Raw genomic sequence first — 19,212 nt, 5'->3', positions numbered from 1 at the left:
TTAAAGGATTGATAAGCAAAATGACTGATGAGATTGACCCCAGATAACAAAGGGTATACAATTTTATTAATAAGGGAAAACTACTTTAATTGTGGTCGATCTATTAAACGCTTAGCGAGAAAACAGCATTAGTTTTGGTTTCTCTTGACAGGTTCCGAAGTCAATACGGTGGAATTACAATTAATGAAATTACAAATAATCACTTTCACAGAACAATAAACAATTAAACTCAAAGGCAAATATACAACAAACCTCGCACAAACATGTTAAATCAGTTAGTAGTAACCTAATAATAGCCTATAGCCTTCTGTTTGTTTCCTACAAATGGCGTTCCCTCGCTTAACTAAGCAAGCATGCGAAACTACGTGACGTCACACTAGCGGTGATTTACACCAGAAAACAACGGAGTCACCTCCTTCCTCTTGGGACATACTAACTTTCAGAATTTATCATAATATGTGTTGAAAATGGACAACCGTCACCATTTTGAATCTTAAATTTTGAAGCAGCCTGGCTGCTTAACTGTGAAAAAAGAAAAAATTTAGCGACCCGACAACACGTGAATTATGGCTTGATGAGTCGAACTTCTCCTCGCGGACATCTCTTTGTTGAGACTTTGTTACAATTCAACAAGTTTATAAACTAACAAAGCGCCTTATAATTTGAATGGGTTTCGCATTTAATCCACGGATTGGGCCTAAAAGAAGAAACATTAAGAAAAATCGCTGAACTATAGTTTATCTCTTCACTAACCTCAACTACATCACTGTTCGACTATCAAAATGAGCGTATGGTTTTATGGGTTGATGTCGTGATTCATTCATGCAATATGTTCTCGTTTTCATAATGTAATCCTCAAGATTCTGCCTTAGTACGTCAAATAACGACTGATTTCTGTAAACTAAAGGAGCTTCTGCTCGAATAGTGTCGACGTAACTTCTCCAGTATACACTCATGTTCGACACACTCTTTGGGTATGAGCGATGGGTTGGGTTACCCGCAGTAATAGGCACATACATCAATGCCTGGCCTCGAAATATCAGTTCTACAGCAGTACACATGTATCGATGCAGCGACCACCAACTTATTTTTTCGTACTGCGTGCGGTAAGGGAAAAGATGCTCGATAGCTTTATAATGAAATGCATTGAAAACACCATCGAACCATACTGATGTTATCACAAGGGGATTGTCCGTCTTTTTACATATAGTCCGTCGTCTATCCTTGGTCCAATTTGCCCCATAGTGAACTCCATAATCCAAAACGCCAACCACAGGCTCGTAATCTAAGAGCCATTGTTCGAAGACTCTAAACGGCGGAAGCTTCTTCATTTGTGGCGGAGCAAATGAATTGAAATGCAGCATCACATCATCATCCATAAAAATGTAATAATGGTATTTTGGGGATCTCGTTATTGCAGCAAAATACAGCACATTTCGTCCTGTTCCCCATCCAGTATTAGGATCGAACAGATAAGTGATGTGGGGCGACTTTTGCACTTGACATTTAGTACGAAAGCTTAGCACTATGACATCACAGTTACATGCCTCGGGGTCGCCGATCTCGGAAGAAGAGGCAAAGTTTGAAGGAAGACATTGCTCCGTTTGAGTGAGATAAATGAAAACCTTTGGCGACGAGTTATTCGTGGGTTTTTCTGTGTCTGTAGCTTGAGTTGGAACAACCTTTCGACTGACGATCTCATCTACGATAGACAAAATATTAAAGTTTATTTTGAAGTACTCGCAATCAAGCCTGACCTAACCAGAATTAATTGAATAGAGGGGGAGACTGATTCAATGTAGAAGTTTGGAAATAGCCAATTATTACGCTTCTACGTTGTAATGATTGGGGATCTCTCCAATGAAAAGAATTTCAAGAATGATCATCTTTCCTATAAAAGAAGAAAAAAGTAAAAAAAACAAACAAAAACAAAACAAACAAAAGAACCAATTTCAAGGCAGATGAATTAAGACCAATAACGACAAGCGAAATTTTTGAGGTGGTTTATTTTCGTAGGCAGCACTTTCGAGCTTGTTTATCTCGTGTCTTCCTACCACAAGGAAACAAAAAGAATCGGCGGAATCAAGCTCTTCGAGGTTTAGAACGTGCTGATAAATAATTTCTCAGATATTCTCGTTCTCTCAGAGACCAAAATCGATAACAGCTATATCCAGAGAGCTAGTTTTATGCTAAAGAATCCCAGCCAAATCGATAAGTTATAACAAATTTTAAAGGTGGCCTCATAATTTATGCAAGGTCCGACCTTTAAACAAACAGTTCATTGGTCTAGAATCAGCTACCATTGAGGTCAGAGCTCAAAAGGACTCATGGAGATCTATTTTGGTTCATCTACGCAGACCGTCAAAAATGGCCTAAGAAATCTAGCCATCCGAGCTAGAACGATTAATTGAATTGATAAGCAGACTTTCGGACGATTACACACCAATTGGAGACGTGAATTGTAACATTCTGGAACCCTACAAGGAGCCAAAGTTAGAGAGACATCTACTAAACCTATGCGACGATTACAATCTAAAAAGCCTTGTAAGTGCGCCAACTAGAGCTACGGCAAAAAGCGATACTCTAATTGACGTAATTCTAACATCCAAAAGAATTGAATTCTTGCACACAGGTGTTTTCAACCCAGATATAAGCGATCATCATCTGGTATGTGCAATTACGAGAGCTAGGTGCCCCAAAAGGGGTCCTAAGACTTCCATGAGAAGAAAGTTTACGAGATTTGATTCTATACGATACAACGGAGATGTTGTCTTTACTCCTTTCCATGTTGCAAGCACCTTTAAAGACATCAATGATGTGTACTGGGCATGAGAAAAACTGCTAAAAAGACGTGCTTGATGATCATGCTTCCTTTTTAAAGAAGAAAACTACGAAACGATAACCGCCCTACTTTAACTCTGAAGTGATAGCCGCTATTTACTTTTGAAATCAATCCAAGTGCAAACATTATGTCACGAAAGATCAAAGCGATTGGGAAAAGTATCGACAACATAGAGATCGCCAAGCAATGTCCGAGACTATTTAATTAACTGAAGGCGAAACCATCATTGAAAAACAAAACGAGATTGCAGATATCCAAAATAAGCACTCTCTTATCATAAGCGCACCAGCTGTGAGCGACCTGCATCAATGATCACGCCAGTATTCCTGTCATCAAGAAGAATATCTCTCCTAATGAATTTTTCAACTTCAGGACGCGATCTTATCCCTCCAGGGGCTCTAAAAGGACATTCCAGTCTCAGTCAGGAACGCAAATACGCCAACTGTACAGAGAAACTAAATTTTGCGCTATAGCTGTAGTTTCGAGTTGGATCAATGACAAGGGCATTTTTCTGAACGCCAAGAAAAGGGAATCCTAAATATTCAGAAGATGCAATTCCCAACAGAAACAAACGGAAGAAGACGATGTCGGCTTCTTAATCGATGGGACACCAATAGAGCCTTCTATCACGTACAAACTCTTAGGTAAATAGAATAAGAAAGATAGTAAGTGTATTATATTTACAGACATGACGCTATCGACATTGCTGTTCCTAGCAGTATGCACGGCACGTGTCATATGAACTTCGTAATAAACCTCGCTCACTGTAGAGTCTCTGCGGCAGAGAAGTTTCGAATATCTTGGTAACAGCGGATATTTTTAGGCTTTTCACTCTGTTCACTCAATAAAATTTGTTGCTTGGGAACCCAATCGATAAGTTGAATCATTAGTAGTATCAAACACAGACTACAATATTTGGGCAACATAGTTTATTGACTAGCAGCACGAGACGCTGGCACTAGAGATCAATAAACTAAACCTGTATGGGTGGTATGGGCGGTAAAGCGTTGACTAGCTCGAAACTGACAGAGCGTTAGAGCGATCTGAAACCGATACACCGGAACAGGCAAGACTAACTGATCAGGGGCGTGTTCTCTACGATAATTACCCATCATCACCCACGGTGATCATTGTATGTTAGTTAATTTTGAGAAATTATTTGATACGATCTTCAGTTTGTTATCTTGAATCTGCGATAGCATTACACAGCGAGCGGCTAATTTCTGGTAAACGGGACAACACGAAGTAAATAGGCCTCTAAAGCTTTCGGAAGCGTATTTCTCCTTGTTCGAACTAAGTTATGTTACTTTCATTTTCCTCAATATTTACCTGCGTCTTAATTTAGACTCTGACGGCATAATTCATGTGATGAGTATCTAATGCTGTAAATCATTTCTAATTCGTTGACTTACCTGTTCTGCAGGTGACGTTTATGAGCTGGCTCATTCCTAGTCTGAACTCCGCTTGGTAGGAAAAGCACAAGAGATAGGTCGTGAAACCAATAATAAAAATTGAACTAACCACTTTAGCTCTCGTCGTTAAGATCATTTTGGTTCTGTTTAAAGTCACCCCGTCACGAACGTTTAAGCCTGCGGATGACAAAATATTTTTATTCCTATGGTATAAAATATCACTTTATCGCGACATAGAAAGAATGCACAATCTAATAAATTAATTGCGATTTTTGAGACGCCATTATCCCATTATACTGGTGGCTAGTCGAGGGGAAATATATTATAGTATTGGGCGGAGTCGCGTAGCAACCTGAGCTAATAAAAAAGGAATTGAGTCCGAGTTCGTTTGAGCTACGAGACCATGGAACTTGATTTAAAGCTAGAGAAGTTTGTCAAGAAGGGCGGTTGGAACTATGCGCCACTTTTGAAACTCTTAATGGTGGCCAATTTACGTTACCAACTCAGTTGATAACAACAAATCACCTGATTGAAAGTTCGATACAGAAATTTCAAATGAAGAAGGAAAAAAGACGAGGCCAAGAACACGTGCTAACACAAGTTTTATTTCACGCACGATTCAATTTCACAATACACTATTTCAACTCCATTTCAGAGTCATGATCATGATCGGCGCGAAAGGCGAGTGACGTGTCAGAAGCTGATTGGCGATATCAAACACGTAAAAAATATCGTATTTTTTCACGTATGTTGTTACGGCTTTTCTCAGGGCTGGAAATCCTTGTATAACACCGTGATTTATATGATAAAATCGTTTGCTTCCCGATGGAGTCACTTCGGATGTGGATCGCGACTTTGGACTGCATAATGCCAGTCTTCTTCAGGCGAGGAAGACTAGCAGAATATATGCAGCCGAAATGTCGCGATTCCATTGGAGGTGACCACATAGTGTGAAAATTGATCTTATCATATGAACTACAGTGTTTTACAAGGATTTCCAGGCTTGGGAAAAGCCGTAACAACACACGTGAAAAATACAATATTTTTTACATGTGTTTGATATCGCCAACCAGCCGCTGACACGTCACTCGCCTTTCGCGCCACTCAGTCAGGTTGATGAATGAACAACAAAGCCTTCGCCATTCATGGTCGTTTGTCGGAATCTTTTCGGATTATGGCTGCTAAGACACTGACAAAATCCGTATCGCTTACAGACAGTAACGTTCAAATTTTCCTAGAAGGGTGAGAAAACCCCAATACGAAAAGAAAAACCGAAAGTTGCGTATTCAGTGGCTTTAGTAATAACATTTCTCGCCGCTGAGAACGAAAATCGACAAATTCAAGATTTGCCGCAGGCTGCTTTTAGCTGTGTACCTGAAAGATTTCTTCTGTCGGTAAGGACCAATCCAGTAACTGATAATTTTGTATATTGAAAATTAGGCCCACTGTTTGTTTTTAAAGTGATTCAACGCATGTTTTCATCTTGAGTGCGCCAACGCACTTTAAGATTTTTATTCTGAGTGTCCATCCTTTCATTTTCATTCATTAATAAACTCTTTGAGTTAAACACTCGAGGAGAAATTCCATATGTACGCGCGCCCATGTATTATTTTCTATATATTTCTCTTTTGAAGTGAATGGATTCTTTCATTTAGTCGCAAGGACCTGTCCCACGAACAGTTCTCACGCAGGGACCTGGATAATTTGGGGAGAGAAGTCCTGGCGACTTCTTTCACGAATTCAAACCAGTTTGAATTCGTGGGACAAGTCGCAGGGATCATATTTTGGATATCTGATGAAAAATGGTAGTTCATTGGAAGGGACTTAGTCCTCGCTACGAGTCACGGGAACTAGTCCTTTCATGCGTGCCGATCTCATATAACTGTTCTACCTCTACAAACTAAGTTTAGAGCAAACATCAAATTTTCATCCGGTTGTTCAAAGATGGATAAATTTATCCACTGGATAAGCTTATCCGGTGTATAAGATGCCTATCCACTGCATTGCTATCCAGCGGATAAAAAGTTGTTGCAGAAAGCACGGATAGTGAGGCGTATAACTATCCGATGGACAACTCGTTGTCTAGGCAGTTGTCATGGTGATAACCATGGCGCTGCCTGACCTCTTTGCTTGCACGTGCTAATGGCGAGACCACCTGGCAGAAAATGTTGCTCCTTACCCGGCAAAACACGCCAGAAGGCCGAACTTTTCACGTACCTGCAAAATGTGCAGTTACTTTTGAAGAGGCGGAATAAAATATATAAAAAAAAAACTGGACTAAATTTTCCACTACTTTACACTTTCGAACAAAAACAATAGATTTGGATAACTTGTATTTCTGGAACCAACAAAGTTTAATTGACTAAAAATGTAAGCTAATGCGTATCACCATGAAGAAATTGCCTCTTCATTCTGACTTAAGAATAAACAATCACATCCTGGAGGAAACTTCTGAATTTTCTGACCTTGGCCTATTTACTAGTAGCAAGTTGTCATGGAATGCCCATGTTAACAAAATCACTAGTTACGCAAACAAGATTCTTGGTCGTATCAAAAGGACATGCAAGGGTATGAAGGATATCACTACCTTGTGAACATTGTTTAGTGCACTCACTGCCTTGAGAACATTGTTTTGTGCACTCACTGCTTTGAGAACATTGTTTTGTGCACTCACTGCCTTGAGAACATTGTTTTGATCCCAGTTGGAGTACTGCACTATGTCGTATGGCCGTCTCAAACAGGTAGGAACATTTTAACAAGTTAGAAAAATTCAGGAGAGCCCCTAAGTTTATTCCGAAGTCAGATGATGACCACGACATGCGTAGAAAACAACTGAATTTGTTGTCTTTGGAGGACAGACACTTTTTGTTTGATGTTTTATTCTTGTATAAAGTTCTTAAGTATAGGCATATCTACTTATATTCAATTTTATACCAATTCTGATAGGTACCACTTCAGGGGAAGGGATAAACTTACTCTTGAGAAGAACTTTGCCAGAACTACTAATTGTAAAGCAGTTTTTTTAAGGATATGTGGAATAAATTACCCTTATCAGTGTGTCAGGCACCCACCCCAGTTTTAAGAAGGGTGCAAGGGACTTCTTGCTATCAAGATGTGACTGATTTTTAATTTTTTATTCATACATTCTATCTAAGTTTTGATGATTGGCATTTATTTCTTATTTGATGCTCTTGTAGGGCATATTACATATATCTTTTGTCTTGTCTTTTCTTTTAGGTGAACTACCTTTGTATGAGGTCTGTGACTCTTTTGTAGGCTATTCTAATGATGATGTTGTTTATTGTCATCGAATTGTAATAAATTAATAAATTAATAGATAAATAATTAAGTAACTAAGAGTCTAATATGCCAAAAGAACTGTCATGGAGGTGAGAGAAAAGTGCAGAGGAATGGTGAGCAGAGCAAAGAGAGAGCACAGAAAATGTGTCACTGCAAAAAAGAAGACTGGGGGTGGAAAGAAACCAGATTCCTCAGAGGCTACCACCGCAAAAATTATTGAGCTTTTTGAAACACACCCGTGTTAATGTATGTTATTGTCTGCTCCCTATATTTTCATGACACTGATAAACCATTTCCCAGATGTGTACACATGCTTTAATCACATAATGGTTTTAATTTGGTTGCCTTTTGTTACTAATACATCAATCAGCTACGGAAGAAGCCTCAAAATCCCCCACCACCTCTTGGACAGCTTCCCGGGCATTTGAAATTTTAAATATTGGTTTGTTGAAATTCCCATGCCTCTGGGCAAAAATTGTGTTCAAATGTCCCAACCAAATTTTTTTTTTTCACAATTTTGCAAGCTTTTATTTGTATCCTGTTATCATGATCTGAAATGAAGGGAAAGGAAAAAAAACCACTGATTTTAAAAATTTGAAACGAAAATGATAAAATACACAAATGTTCATTGGTGAAATAGCAACTGCAAATATACAGCAGAGACCATTAGTATTTTAAATGCATTATAAAACTGACATATTCAGCTCTATGTTGTAAAACTCATCATTTAATGGAGTGTTTTAGTTTCATGTAATTATTTTGAGCATTTCTCTGATTTAATTGTAATGTATATATTTTCAAATAAAAAAAATGAAATATTTCATGAGGCCCATCCTTTAACTCAGAAAAACAGGGGGGATACTTTTAAAGTTAATTGATCATTCCATGTAATACCATGATGCTTAAGGCGGCAATTTGTGCTTGTAATGGCACTTTAATGGTAGAGTCAATACAAACAACAAAATCTTCATTTATAGAGTGTGAATTGCTGTTGAAATCAAACCTCAATTTGAAATTGTTTCTTCACTTTACATTCCACAAATTACAGAGTGAATAAAATACAATATACTAACATGATTCCATTCAGTTTAAGTTGAATTATTAACCTTTCATTACTTTTGTTGCTTTCAAGATGTGACTTGTATAGTCAAAATGATCACAATTAATGTACTTGCAAGAAATAGATAACCAAAGATTAAAATACAAATTCCACGCAAACACCTTAGCCAGAACTGAGTGTGATGAGCATAAAAAGAGTGAATGATTTAATTTTAAGGTAGGATGGACAGACTGTACTGGGTATTCCCATAAGAATGCCAAACCACTTCATCCCAATGTCTAAACATAAAGATTGTCGTAAATCATTCATTAGACAAAGGAAAACAATCTATGAAAACTGTTGAAGAAGGCAAAATATTTTGAACTTTTTGCAAAACAATAAATGTGGTTTCCTAACAACATTACTTCCAGAACAAGGGGTAAATTAAAAAAAAAATGTTCTAAAGGATGCCTTTCCATGTCAGTTCCCTTAAAAAAAATTTATCTCTGAGGGCTCCTAATAATGACCCAGCAAAGGTGTTGCTAATAATGAAATGAGACTTTGCAAAGCTTAAGTTTGATAAAACACCAAAAAATTACTCTCAACAAAATTATTAGCCAGTCAAACATCAAGGAAACACCCTATGACCCAAAAGGAACAAATTTTTAAATTTGCTAACTTATCACCACACATATTATTGTATTTTTTCTTAGTTGTTTCTTTCTTTAGCATATCTGTAATACAATAGGCAAACATTTCCCATAGAGCCATTAAGTCTTACTGTTCATGGATCATGCTACAATAAATGTCAACATTTTTGCAATTTTTGCAAGTGTGTGTTTGAGCATTTTAACAGAGCACACAATATCCCTGTGTAGATATTAAAAAAAAAATTGTAAGTTATGTGCTTTCTAACAGCATTACCAATTTCGCCACCATCCATGTCACAGTCCTCTGGCTATGGTTCCCTTAAGTTGACAGTGAGGTTATGCAAAATGCACTGAGCAAGCTACAATTATAGAGCCATCCTCCCCTCTGAGTGTAGCACATGGAACCTCCTTGTCAATCCAAAAGTTTACCCTGTAGTACATCTTGTGATCTTGTGTGCTCTGTTGAAATGCTCCTCCTGAGGTGTTTTGGGGTTGAGGTACAGGGTCATGAGGAATGGAGAGCATGCATAGCCACCATTCCCATGTAACACACCATCTGTGAGACCAGTCCCTTCAAGGTTACTTCCTACGGCTCACATTCGGCAAATGTGGCTATCATGAGTTGAACCAGGCCATCTAGCCACAACATTTGTAAACAATCCTGCAAATTCAATTGTATTTGATAAAAATGTTTTTTATGTCCAACACAACATTTTCATACAGCTTAGCTACATAGTATTTCTGCATGCGTCTTCCTTGTTCAAAACTGTATTCCTGTAAAATTGTCACAATGTAAACATACATGTAGGCCCTAAATTTGGAGTAGTTATTGTGGGATCACTTCATTCATTTTGTCAAAATAGAGTGTTCAGAACAGGACTACTGCTAACAATGAAATATGGTTTGTAACTAACAACAATTAGCTACATTTATCCCTTTTCTTGATATGGTAAATTTCAAGACATTCCTTGGCCTGCATCTTTGAGCAATGACAAATTACATGTTATTAAGCAATTCTACCTAGCGAGAGAGTGCTCTGTAATGCTTTACTCCAGCACTCAAACCAACACATTCCACTGCAAAATATCCATGTTGGAGAACACATCCAGTGATTGCCAAAGAACATTTCATTGCTGTCATGACATAGTGTTCACAGTAAAGCTTGGAGTTAAACAGACATGTTGCCCTATGCTAAACCAATAATCAGAGGTAGAGATATTAACTTACCTCAAAGGTTACATATTGTCTGGACATCAGTGGAGTGAAATCCTTTCCAGTTCACAAAGTCTGGTTCATTTTCCTGAGAGGCAGTTATTCTAATGTGGGTATCATCGATGCACCCAATGGCAGAAGGAAAACCACCAACTTGAAACAAACCTTGTTTAATCTCCTCTTGTTCAGCGCGAGTAGACAGAAATCTTATGAAATCACCTAACTTTGTAGTCAAGACTTGTGTCACACGACAAACTACAGTAAAAACCCATGAAAAAGAATCTGTGTTTTGGGGGTTCAGGCTGATTTTGTTTTTACATATTGGGTGTTTTCTGCAAGATCAGCAGAAAATGTCCTTACAGTGTTCTTCAATTAGTTTCTTAAAATTAAATACTGCATCGACCACCAACAGATGAAATCAATGTGCAAGCACAACATTTTAATTAATTAATGGATGGACCTAACCTTAACTGCATTAATCTAGGCAATAATATTACATTGTGGGAGGGATAGCAGATTGGGTGATAAACAACTCAAAACTCAGCAAAAGTCAATCAAATTCAAATGCACCAGCTCACCCTCCCTCTTTTCAATGCTCTTCCCCAGTACTGTACCCAAGTGGGTTATTCTAATCCTACTGGCAGCCAAATTTTTTTTATATATCAGAACACTTCATATTTCAGGCTGGATGTAAATGGCACTTTTTTGACCAAATTTCAGCCTAAGTGTTTTAATCCATTTGTTCTTTTATGTGGGTTTTTACTGTATTCGGCTGACGGTTGACTTATCAAATCCCAGAAAAGTATCTTCGATCACCAGCAAAAACGAACCCGAAACCAAGAATCTGAGGGTAACGAGGACTTGCATTACCGCTGAGACAGCATGGTTCCTAATTGTTTGTGGCGTTATTTCATCCGCAACTAGGTTAACGATGTATTGTATTGATTCTCGTCCAAAACGATGCGTGGATCTCAATTCAGAGTTAGTGTAAGACTATAAGGGATCGAGCTGGCGGCGAAAAATTCTTGTCTTTCTACGACGTTGATTGCTAGGGAAAGTTACACCGCAGAAGATGTAACTGTCGAGCGGCCATTTTGTTTTTTTTTTAAATTCTTATTATTATTATTATCCGGTGGATAAAAATTTATTCTACCTACCAAACCATGGATAAATTTATCCGCTGGACAGCGAATGGATAGCGTTATCCATTCTTTAAACAACCGATAGTACGCCATGGGTAAAATTTATCCGCTGGATAGCGATTTATCCAGCGGATAAGTAGCTATCCATCCTTTGAACAACCGTGGCCGGATCCTAAAAATGCGACTAAAGCGGACACGTTCCTCGGAAAAACAATTTTACCATCTTCTAAGTTTTTGAACATCGAGTCAAGGGCCTTCTCAAACGAGCTCAATTTCTTCTCAATGTCCATACAGCTTTGTGTGAAAAAATTAAGGTATGAATCGAGGTTTACAACTATAGATCAGTCAGGCTTAAGCGGATAAACTTACCTAACACAGCTTACAGAGCTTGTGACGTTGTGACGTTCTTTACACCTTCATTCAACGATACAGCCTTTCAACAATAAAGCCTTTCAACGACAAAGCCTTAAGGTGCAAAATCATACGAACATTTCACATCTAAATAAAAAGATTATCGGATGAGGTTGAGCGCGATATCGTGATGTGTGCTCTCGACCAATCAGAGTTTATAATCTAATGTATGCATGATATTGAAGTTGTCTTTCAGGCGCATGTCGATTAAACGAGCGATTCCTTTGAGGCCTGGAGTTAATGCATTTCTTTTTTTATTCCAAGCTTTCGCCGATCTACGGCATCGTCAGGGTATGTTAAGAAGACATTCCACTATGCACAAAATAAAAGCGATGAAGGTGATACGAATAATTGGAATACATAATAGGGAAATGAGTTTCCAAACGTGGCGATTATCACGATATATGAAATTTGCGTCACATGTCACGTTATCTGTTCCTATATTTAGTCAGTATAAAGCAGTTTCTACTCACTAGTATATGACACGAATTTTTGTATATTGTTTGTAGGTAACTAGATATGTAAGATAAACGGTATGAGAGTTAAAAATCGTTAAAAATTCTCTTAACCCTTAAACACGAAGGCGCGCTATAAATAGCTTGGCTCCTCCCCTTTGTTTCAGCTCAAATGCAAAACTCATCCAATATGGCGACCAACGGTCCCACCATGAGTGAAACGGTCTGCATAAAAGACACACTTTAAGTGTTTTTTTGTGTCAATAAATTAGAAGATATTGCGTGTTGTTGACTCTAATTCCCATAATTGAGCTCATTTTGATATTAATTGGCATTAAGTTATCGTTCGGCCGCTCAAAGCGCGATCTGCGGTCGACGAGACACTCGCACAGTTGTCTTTTCAAAATTCGCGCCGTGTAACTTCGGCTTATGTCCCAAGCCCCTTATACACATTGGTTCTCCGAGCCTTCAGATTATTCTCATTGAAACTAGCGGATTCATGAAACATTCTATGCGCAATGCTCAGACTATTGTTATTTGTGACAATATTCTGTGACAAAACCTCTAAAGTATGGATGATTTCGCAATTAAGTGCGATTTTGAGACAGAATTTCACAACTCTAGTTCAGTTTGGGGAAAAGTCTTGGCTGTCGCTGCTCGAAAGATATTTTTATTGGGAAATTTAATCGTTATGGCTAAGGGAAATAACCCATCTGTACCCAAGAAAAAGCGTCCAACGGATCGAGGTCCTCAGTTCTCGTTCAACATAGAAGTTCCTCGAACTCAGGAGAGCAGACTTCTCGGCATCAAAGACCGCATAAAGATGGCCAGAGGCTCGTTGAATCTCACAAAAGCGACCACAAGCACACAGAATGCAGATTTAATGGAAGCTCTTCTGTTAGCTTTTGAGGAGAAAATTGAGAGGAAACGACTGACATCGAGCGATCTGAGCTTATCATCAACGGGAAGTCCGAACCCCTCTCTTCTCTCTACACCATCCACAACTGCACGGTTTTCGATTCCTTCAGCTTCTTGTACTCCATCTTCGCGTATTTCTTTGCCTTTCAGTGATCCTTCTTCTCCAATTTCTCTTCCACAAGCAGAACGTACGCCACAAAGAATGCAAATCACTGCATCTTCAGCAGAGAACGACTCCATATATCTCTGCAGCGAAGAATCTCTGCGAACTCTGTTTTCTTTTTTCTGTAATACGCTATCGACATCATGTTGTTATTGTGGAAAACCCCTCGATTGCGAATCACTTGTCTTCAATCGACAGAGTCATGTCGTGTCAGTGACAATTTCATGCGTTGGTGGAGATTCTTTCAAGTGGCTCTCCTCCCCCATCATGGGAGGATCTCCTCCAAAGTACTATGTAAATTTGAGGTGAGCACTCTTTCATTTTTTGCTCTAAATTTACTGAAATTTATTATCTCGGTATTTTAGAGTTTTTGTTTTTTGTAACTGGTCACTTATCTGTCTCTCTTTTTCATAGATTGATTCATGGAGTATTGTCCTGTGACTTGACAGAGACACAATACACAAATTTCTGTCAAGCAGCCAACATCTGGTCAGAGGGAGAAAAGACCTTTGACACAGGTTAGCAATGCACATTCTCAGATGCTCTGAAAATCATGTAGTCTTTCTCCTTGCAAGGAGAAGGCAGTCAACAGCAGTTTGCAGGTTGTTAAAACATGAATGTTCTATCAAGATAGCTCAAACTGACTGAACTGTTCCTTCTTTGGTTTCTGCCCTACCAGATGCATTCTAAAATACTTCTATTTTTAATCACTTCAACAGTCGTGAAAAAGCTTGGTTACTTGACAGTCGTGAAGAGGGTTTCCAATGAGTCGATGTTGGCTGCTCAAGAACAAGTGAAGAGTAACCCTGCATATGCTGTGAATGGAGAGGTACAAGTAGTCATTTTAACTTCATTTTGTCTTTGACCACATACTTATACACCTGCCATACTCGGAGTATATTATGTAGACTGGCACGTACAAAGATATAAAATCTTATATCAGATTGTAAACCTTGAAAATATCTGTGAGTAGAGAAATGTGACCATTTTTATGTTTTGATTTCTACCATTTTCCTGCAGTGTGTTATAACAGATGCAAGGCATGATTCCAGTCGATCAGCAGCACACACAACAGTGTCAGCCCTTTCTTTCTCGTAAGATGCTTTCTACTCGATTTCCTTGTATGATATGTTGAACCTCTATTATGTTCAACACCATTCCTAAAATCATTTCATTTGCACTGATTATCTTTAGGACCAAAAAGGTGTTAGCAGTTGTCAACTGGAGTAAGGCCAATGAAACTTCAGCAGTAAGCCGTGAGGTCCCTATGACAAAAGAGCTGTTGACTTATCTCTGTGAGACACAAGGTATGATAAGTTTGCATCCTCAATAATATCATATCACATATGTAGTACAAATATGGAGATCAGAAGTATATTTTATAATGCAACTAAAGTAATTCTTTTTTCAGGGTTCCATGTTGCAGAGGTGGCACATGACTTTGTATTACAGCTAAAAACATGGATCTTGTCAAAAAGAATGCTTAATTCCTTTGACTCTTGGCATGGTACTCAGTATACACTTGTATTTTTTGGCTCATTTTGTCTTGATGATTATGACTATTTCTTGAAAATTAGCCTTTTATTGGTATTAAAATTTTTTGTTTATTTTCAGGTGCAAAGTCTGTGACTAAAGCAATGAAGAAAGTTGCCTCAGGACCACAGAGGGATGAGGGCTCAAAGTGGTTTTTTGAATTGTCCGACAAAGGTAAGATATCTCTCTTATGAGAGTCATCGGAAGCTATATTCTCTCTACAATTATCTGCAGATGTCAAATTCCTTCTTGATATGAGATGAATACAATGGAATATAATAATTGTGAATATTTTACAGTGAAAAGTACAAGGACTCATGTGTACTTCTGCATGAAGAACAGTCCACCCACTGAAGAAGAATTTCAGGGTACACTGTTGAATGTAGTTGACCATTACCAGGTAATTTGAATGACTGTTTATTGAGAGAACATAGTATTTTGTTTTCATTTTTGTAAGTACCTTTTGTTGTGTTATTCTAGCAAGATATGACATGATCATTACCTCAAAGATTGCACATATTTCTTTAATAATGGCGAACAAGAGACATTGTATTTACTATAATTATTACTACTGATTTATTAATCTATTTTTCCATAACTTGGTGTATTTATTACTCAGGGTAATCATGTCAGATGCCATGCAGAGTCACGGTGCAAGCAGAATGGCTATGTGATGGGCAAAAGACTGTTAACTAAACCTGAAGCAGTAGCTGCCTACAGGAAAGCCATTATGAGCACTTCAATTTATAGGCATGCATCGGACTACATGCGGGTAAATAATTGACACATGCTGTATGTTTATGTTTCTTTGCATGAAGAAGTTTATCTCTTCTTCCAAATTAATGATGTTGAGGTAAGGGCCATAAATGAGTTGAACAAAATAATTCATTTTCCAGTTAAAGAAAAATCACCCATAATTTGTTGCCTTCTTTAGTGCAGGGAAACATATTGGATTGAGTCTCTCCATTCAGTGATGCTCATTTATGCTGCAAAGCGGATTCATTATGGGGATGACTCATACAACATGCGCATGGAGTTAGCCATTCTTGATTGGGTAAGAAACTTATGTTGTTAATTCGTCAAAATAACTTTGGCACTTTTTGGATTCACTGCTTTCTCATGCTTATTGACTCATTTGTCTTACAGAATGAAAATGTGAATCGAGAAGCATCGTCTCTACAGATGTACCAGCATGCCAGGCATCCAAATCGCTTGGCAGAGACCAGGGTGCTTACTTCAAAGACATTTCATTTCAGAGAAACTATCTGGTCTACCTTTTTTAATATAAACAAATGATGTCTCATCTGTTTTCCATTGCACCACAGTTTCTGTGATAATTACAACTAGGAGCCCAAATGTCCTGTAAAATATGTGAGGTCATGAGGGAGGACCAATTCTACCAACTGCTGGTACTAAGTGATGAAAACATGAGTATGAGGTTTGACACTAGGTATTTTCCAAGTAGACTCATTATCTGTTACTTTTCTCTGCACTGTATATCTTTTCCTAACTTATAGGAAAGTCACTATAATTTGCTGTGTGGACATTATAAAATGGACCATAAACAATTTGGTACTTGGGCCCTCTTTGACGTGGGCATTTGAATGAGAATTTTATTATTCCCTTTTATGCCCCATATAGGGAATACCAGGAGGGTTAGGAAACCTTGACCTCACATCTTTTATAACACAATTGGGCATCCTTTCCCGCACAGCATTAACGTGGTCCCCCAGTTCGACTTTTCTAGCCTGATAAATAGGGTCTTTCCAGAGCCCACATTTGTTCAATGCTCTCCAGTACGTCTTGTAATCTTTTCTTCGTCGCACGTGATTTTGAATATGTGCTTCGCGATAGCCAAGGTATTCGCGACTGTCGGTCGTTACACATGGCGTTTGCCGACAGTAAATACACATTTCGAACTCGTCCCCTCTTGCATCAGCTATTGTGGAGACAAAGTAAAACAACTATTAGAGCGAAAGCGTAACTGAACAGTCATGAAGTCTGATATGATCGTACAACTGGTCTTCCCGCCTACATTTTATTTTGGACAATTTTTATGTACATTTTTCATGTTTCGTTGACAAGTTTGCCCAAGGTGTAGTATAAAATATTGCAATAAATACAACCTGTAGTTCTAAAGAAATAACTCCTTTCAAAACATTCTTAGGCAGGGCAAAACGTTTTGTAGGTGTCACGCAAGGCTGCATTTCGGAAAATGAAGGCATCAAAAGGAAGCAGTCTAAGACATGAACTGTCGCATCATACGAAAAAAATCTGTGGTTTGCAAGTATATTCTAACTAGTATTTCCTAGTTTGTAAAAACTCTGCAATTAGTTACTTCTGAGAAATTATAGTGTTACGCGAGTGTTTCAATCTTGGTGATACATTATCACAGTGATTGTTAGTGTCGAACTGTAATCCCAAGTTACCTTTCTAATGTATTGTTCCAAAGGTCAAGAATCCTCCAGTATTGTTGTAATCATATTATACGTAGATTAAAAAAAAGAAAAAGAAAAAGAAATCGTACCATTTGTGGAGGAAGCCCGTACAGATGATTCGTTTGGCGACATCGACGCCTGGACATGTTGAAGTGAATCGGTGGTCGGCGACGGTTCACTCGCGCGCTCCAGAACTTCGCCTGCAACAGTCGCTCTGCTTTTATTTTTCTTCCGCTGGGTTGACAGCACTTCCCCTTCGCATTGTTGAAGAAATGCCTTGAACATTTCTTCATCTTTTCTTTTTATTCTTACAGTTATCTACATCCAGTATTTGGAAACAGACATGAAATTACGCAATGGCAATTTTGAGCGATGGCGAAGCGAATCATTTCGAATTTCAAATTTACCGCCAAAAACGAAGACGGTTTCGTTCGGAGGAAGGTAATACAAACCTCAACAAATTCTTCCATTTTGATGAAAACGTAGAAATTTAACGAGAAATGCGCCTCTGGTCAGTGCCTTGCATTGACTGCAGCTCAAGCTGTTTTGAAGTTCTGTATGCCACGACGGTTGATTGACAAATGATCCAGAGGTACCTAAGGCACCTCTCCTTTTATAGCGCGCCTTCGTGTTTAAACCCCTAAGAGTGACAAGCATATAATTTCTCCTTATAATATCATCCCTAAATCACACATTAAGGTCATGAGAATTAAGGAAATGATCACTAACGAAAGAAGCGTTTGATTGGTAAACGAATTCTCCTTGTCAGCACTTTAGGAAATGCATAAAGAGCAGTATGGAGAAAAGTAAAAATAATATGCATACTGATTTTAGCATTTTTTCCGTTGATAACCAGTAGGGAGAGGCAGAGTCATGTCCGCATTGAGCATTATTTCGAACATATTATACCACTCTGCAGTGTTTTAGATATTCGAAGTCATTTCCGGATGTCAACAGCTACAGTGAGCTGGTTGGAACGCCTGTTAGCTACTTGCCTTGGTCTGCCTCATGGACGAAGAAATGGGGGGAGACGAAACACTGACTAACAAAAGCAAGTATTAATAACGATTTGGACACTTGGGAACCCTGAATGCTTGCGATCAGTGGCCGATCGATTTGACATAACAAAGTCGAGTGTATTTCGCATTTATCGCAGAATTTGTGCAGCGATTGCCGGTAATCTTTCTGGTAGGTTAATCAAGTTTCCTTCAGGGCAACGAGCAATTGATGTAGAACAAGGATTTGAAGAAAAACCGGCATTTCCTGGTGTTTTGAGTGCCATCGATGGATGCCACATTCCAGTCAAAGCACCATTGAAAACCATGAACAGTACGTCAATTGTAAAGAGTTTCACTCGCTGTAGTTAAAAGTAATCTGCGATATGGACATACAGTTCACTGATGTATTTTGTGGTTATCCTGGTTCTGTCCATGATACGAGGGTTTTTAGAAATTCGCTCTTTTTCCAGGAAGTTGAAGCAAACCCAGACATGTTGTCGGATAGGACGTAAAACCGTAGGCCCCGTCTCCTGCAGGGTTGGGGTAGGAGACGTTAATTTCCCACGCACGAGATTACTGTGTGGTGGATGTCCTCCCCTGGGGTGGGATGGGTGGAAGAGACACTAATTGTAAAGCGCCTTTGATCATCCATAAAATGTTAAAGGGCGCTATATAAGTAAATAAATTATTAAATTATAA

General features: G+C 38.5%; 3 protein-coding genes across 4 annotated transcripts; 1 reads left to right on the top strand and 2 right to left on the bottom strand.

Moving 5' to 3' along the window:
- Positions 1-31: 31 nt before the first annotated feature.
- LOC113671226 (uncharacterized) lies at positions 32-12,160 on the bottom strand. Its single transcript, XM_089209311.1, has 3 exons — positions 11,967-12,160; positions 4,255-4,431; positions 32-1,702 (listed from the first exon to the last, which is right to left on the bottom strand). Exons 2-3 carry the CDS (start codon positions 4,388-4,390, stop codon positions 759-761), a joined length of 1,080 nt encoding a protein of 359 aa, XP_089065437.1. The 5' UTR covers positions 4,391-4,431; positions 11,967-12,160; the 3' UTR covers positions 32-758.
- Positions 12,161-12,985: 825 nt separating this feature from the next.
- On the top strand, positions 12,986-16,384 carry LOC149044193 (uncharacterized). Of its 2 annotated transcripts, XM_089209309.1 has the most exons (11): positions 12,986-13,849; positions 13,959-14,062; positions 14,264-14,373; positions 14,565-14,638; positions 14,739-14,851; positions 14,956-15,051; positions 15,159-15,251; positions 15,377-15,477; positions 15,697-15,849; positions 16,012-16,131; positions 16,224-16,384. In XM_089209309.1, the coding sequence occupies exons 1-11, from the start codon at positions 13,035-13,037 to the stop codon at positions 16,371-16,373; spliced, it is 1,929 nt and encodes a 642-aa protein (XP_089065435.1). In that variant the 5' UTR covers positions 12,986-13,034; the 3' UTR covers positions 16,374-16,384. The 2 variants fall into 2 exon arrangements, with proteins under 2 accessions (XP_089065435.1, XP_089065436.1); XM_089209310.1 differs by lacking the exon at positions 14,956-15,051.
- On the bottom strand, positions 15,479-18,151 carry LOC149044192 (uncharacterized). Its single transcript, XM_089209315.1, has 3 exons — positions 17,968-18,151; positions 17,605-17,833; positions 15,479-17,016 (listed from the first exon to the last, which is right to left on the bottom strand). Exons 1-3 carry the CDS (start codon positions 17,983-17,985, stop codon positions 16,694-16,696), a joined length of 570 nt encoding a protein of 189 aa, XP_089065441.1. The 5' UTR covers positions 17,986-18,151; the 3' UTR covers positions 15,479-16,693.
- Positions 18,152-19,212: the final 1,061 nt, after the last annotated feature.

Source organism: Pocillopora damicornis, chromosome 6 (assembly GCF_964200805.1).
Source record: "Pocillopora damicornis chromosome 6, jaPocDami1.2, whole genome shotgun sequence".
NCBI classification, from domain to species: domain Eukaryota; kingdom Metazoa; phylum Cnidaria; class Anthozoa; order Scleractinia; family Pocilloporidae; genus Pocillopora; species Pocillopora damicornis.
Note: the sequence above shows the minus strand (reverse complement) of the source record. Positions and strands in the feature narration are given on the sequence as shown.

What these genes read in the sequence shown, in the direction of transcription:
- LOC113671226 (XM_089209311.1), bottom strand. Translation starts at nt 4,390, where the DNA reads ATGATCTTAACGACGAGAGCTAAAGTGGTTAGTTCAATTTTTATTATT. An exon ending in AAACGTCACCTGCAGAACAG is followed by an intron (nt 1,703 to 4,254) that starts GTAAGTCAACGA and finishes TGTCTATCGTAG; the next exon opens with ATGAGATCGTCAGTCGAAAG.
- LOC149044193 (XM_089209309.1), top strand. Translation starts at nt 13,035, where the DNA reads ATGGATGATTTCGCAATTAAGTGCGATTTTGAGACAGAATTTCACAAC. An exon ending in TTATCTCTGTGAGACACAAG is followed by an intron (nt 14,852 to 14,955) that starts GTATGATAAGTT and finishes TTCTTTTTTCAG; the next exon opens with GGTTCCATGTTGCAGAGGTG. An exon ending in ATGTAGTTGACCATTACCAG is followed by an intron (nt 15,478 to 15,696) that starts GTAATTTGAATG and finishes TTTATTACTCAG; the next exon opens with GGTAATCATGTCAGATGCCA.
- LOC149044192 (XM_089209315.1), bottom strand. An exon ending in ACGGGCTTCCTCCACAAATG is followed by an intron (nt 17,017 to 17,604) that starts GTACGATTTCTT and finishes TCTCCACAATAG; the next exon opens with CTGATGCAAGAGGGGACGAG.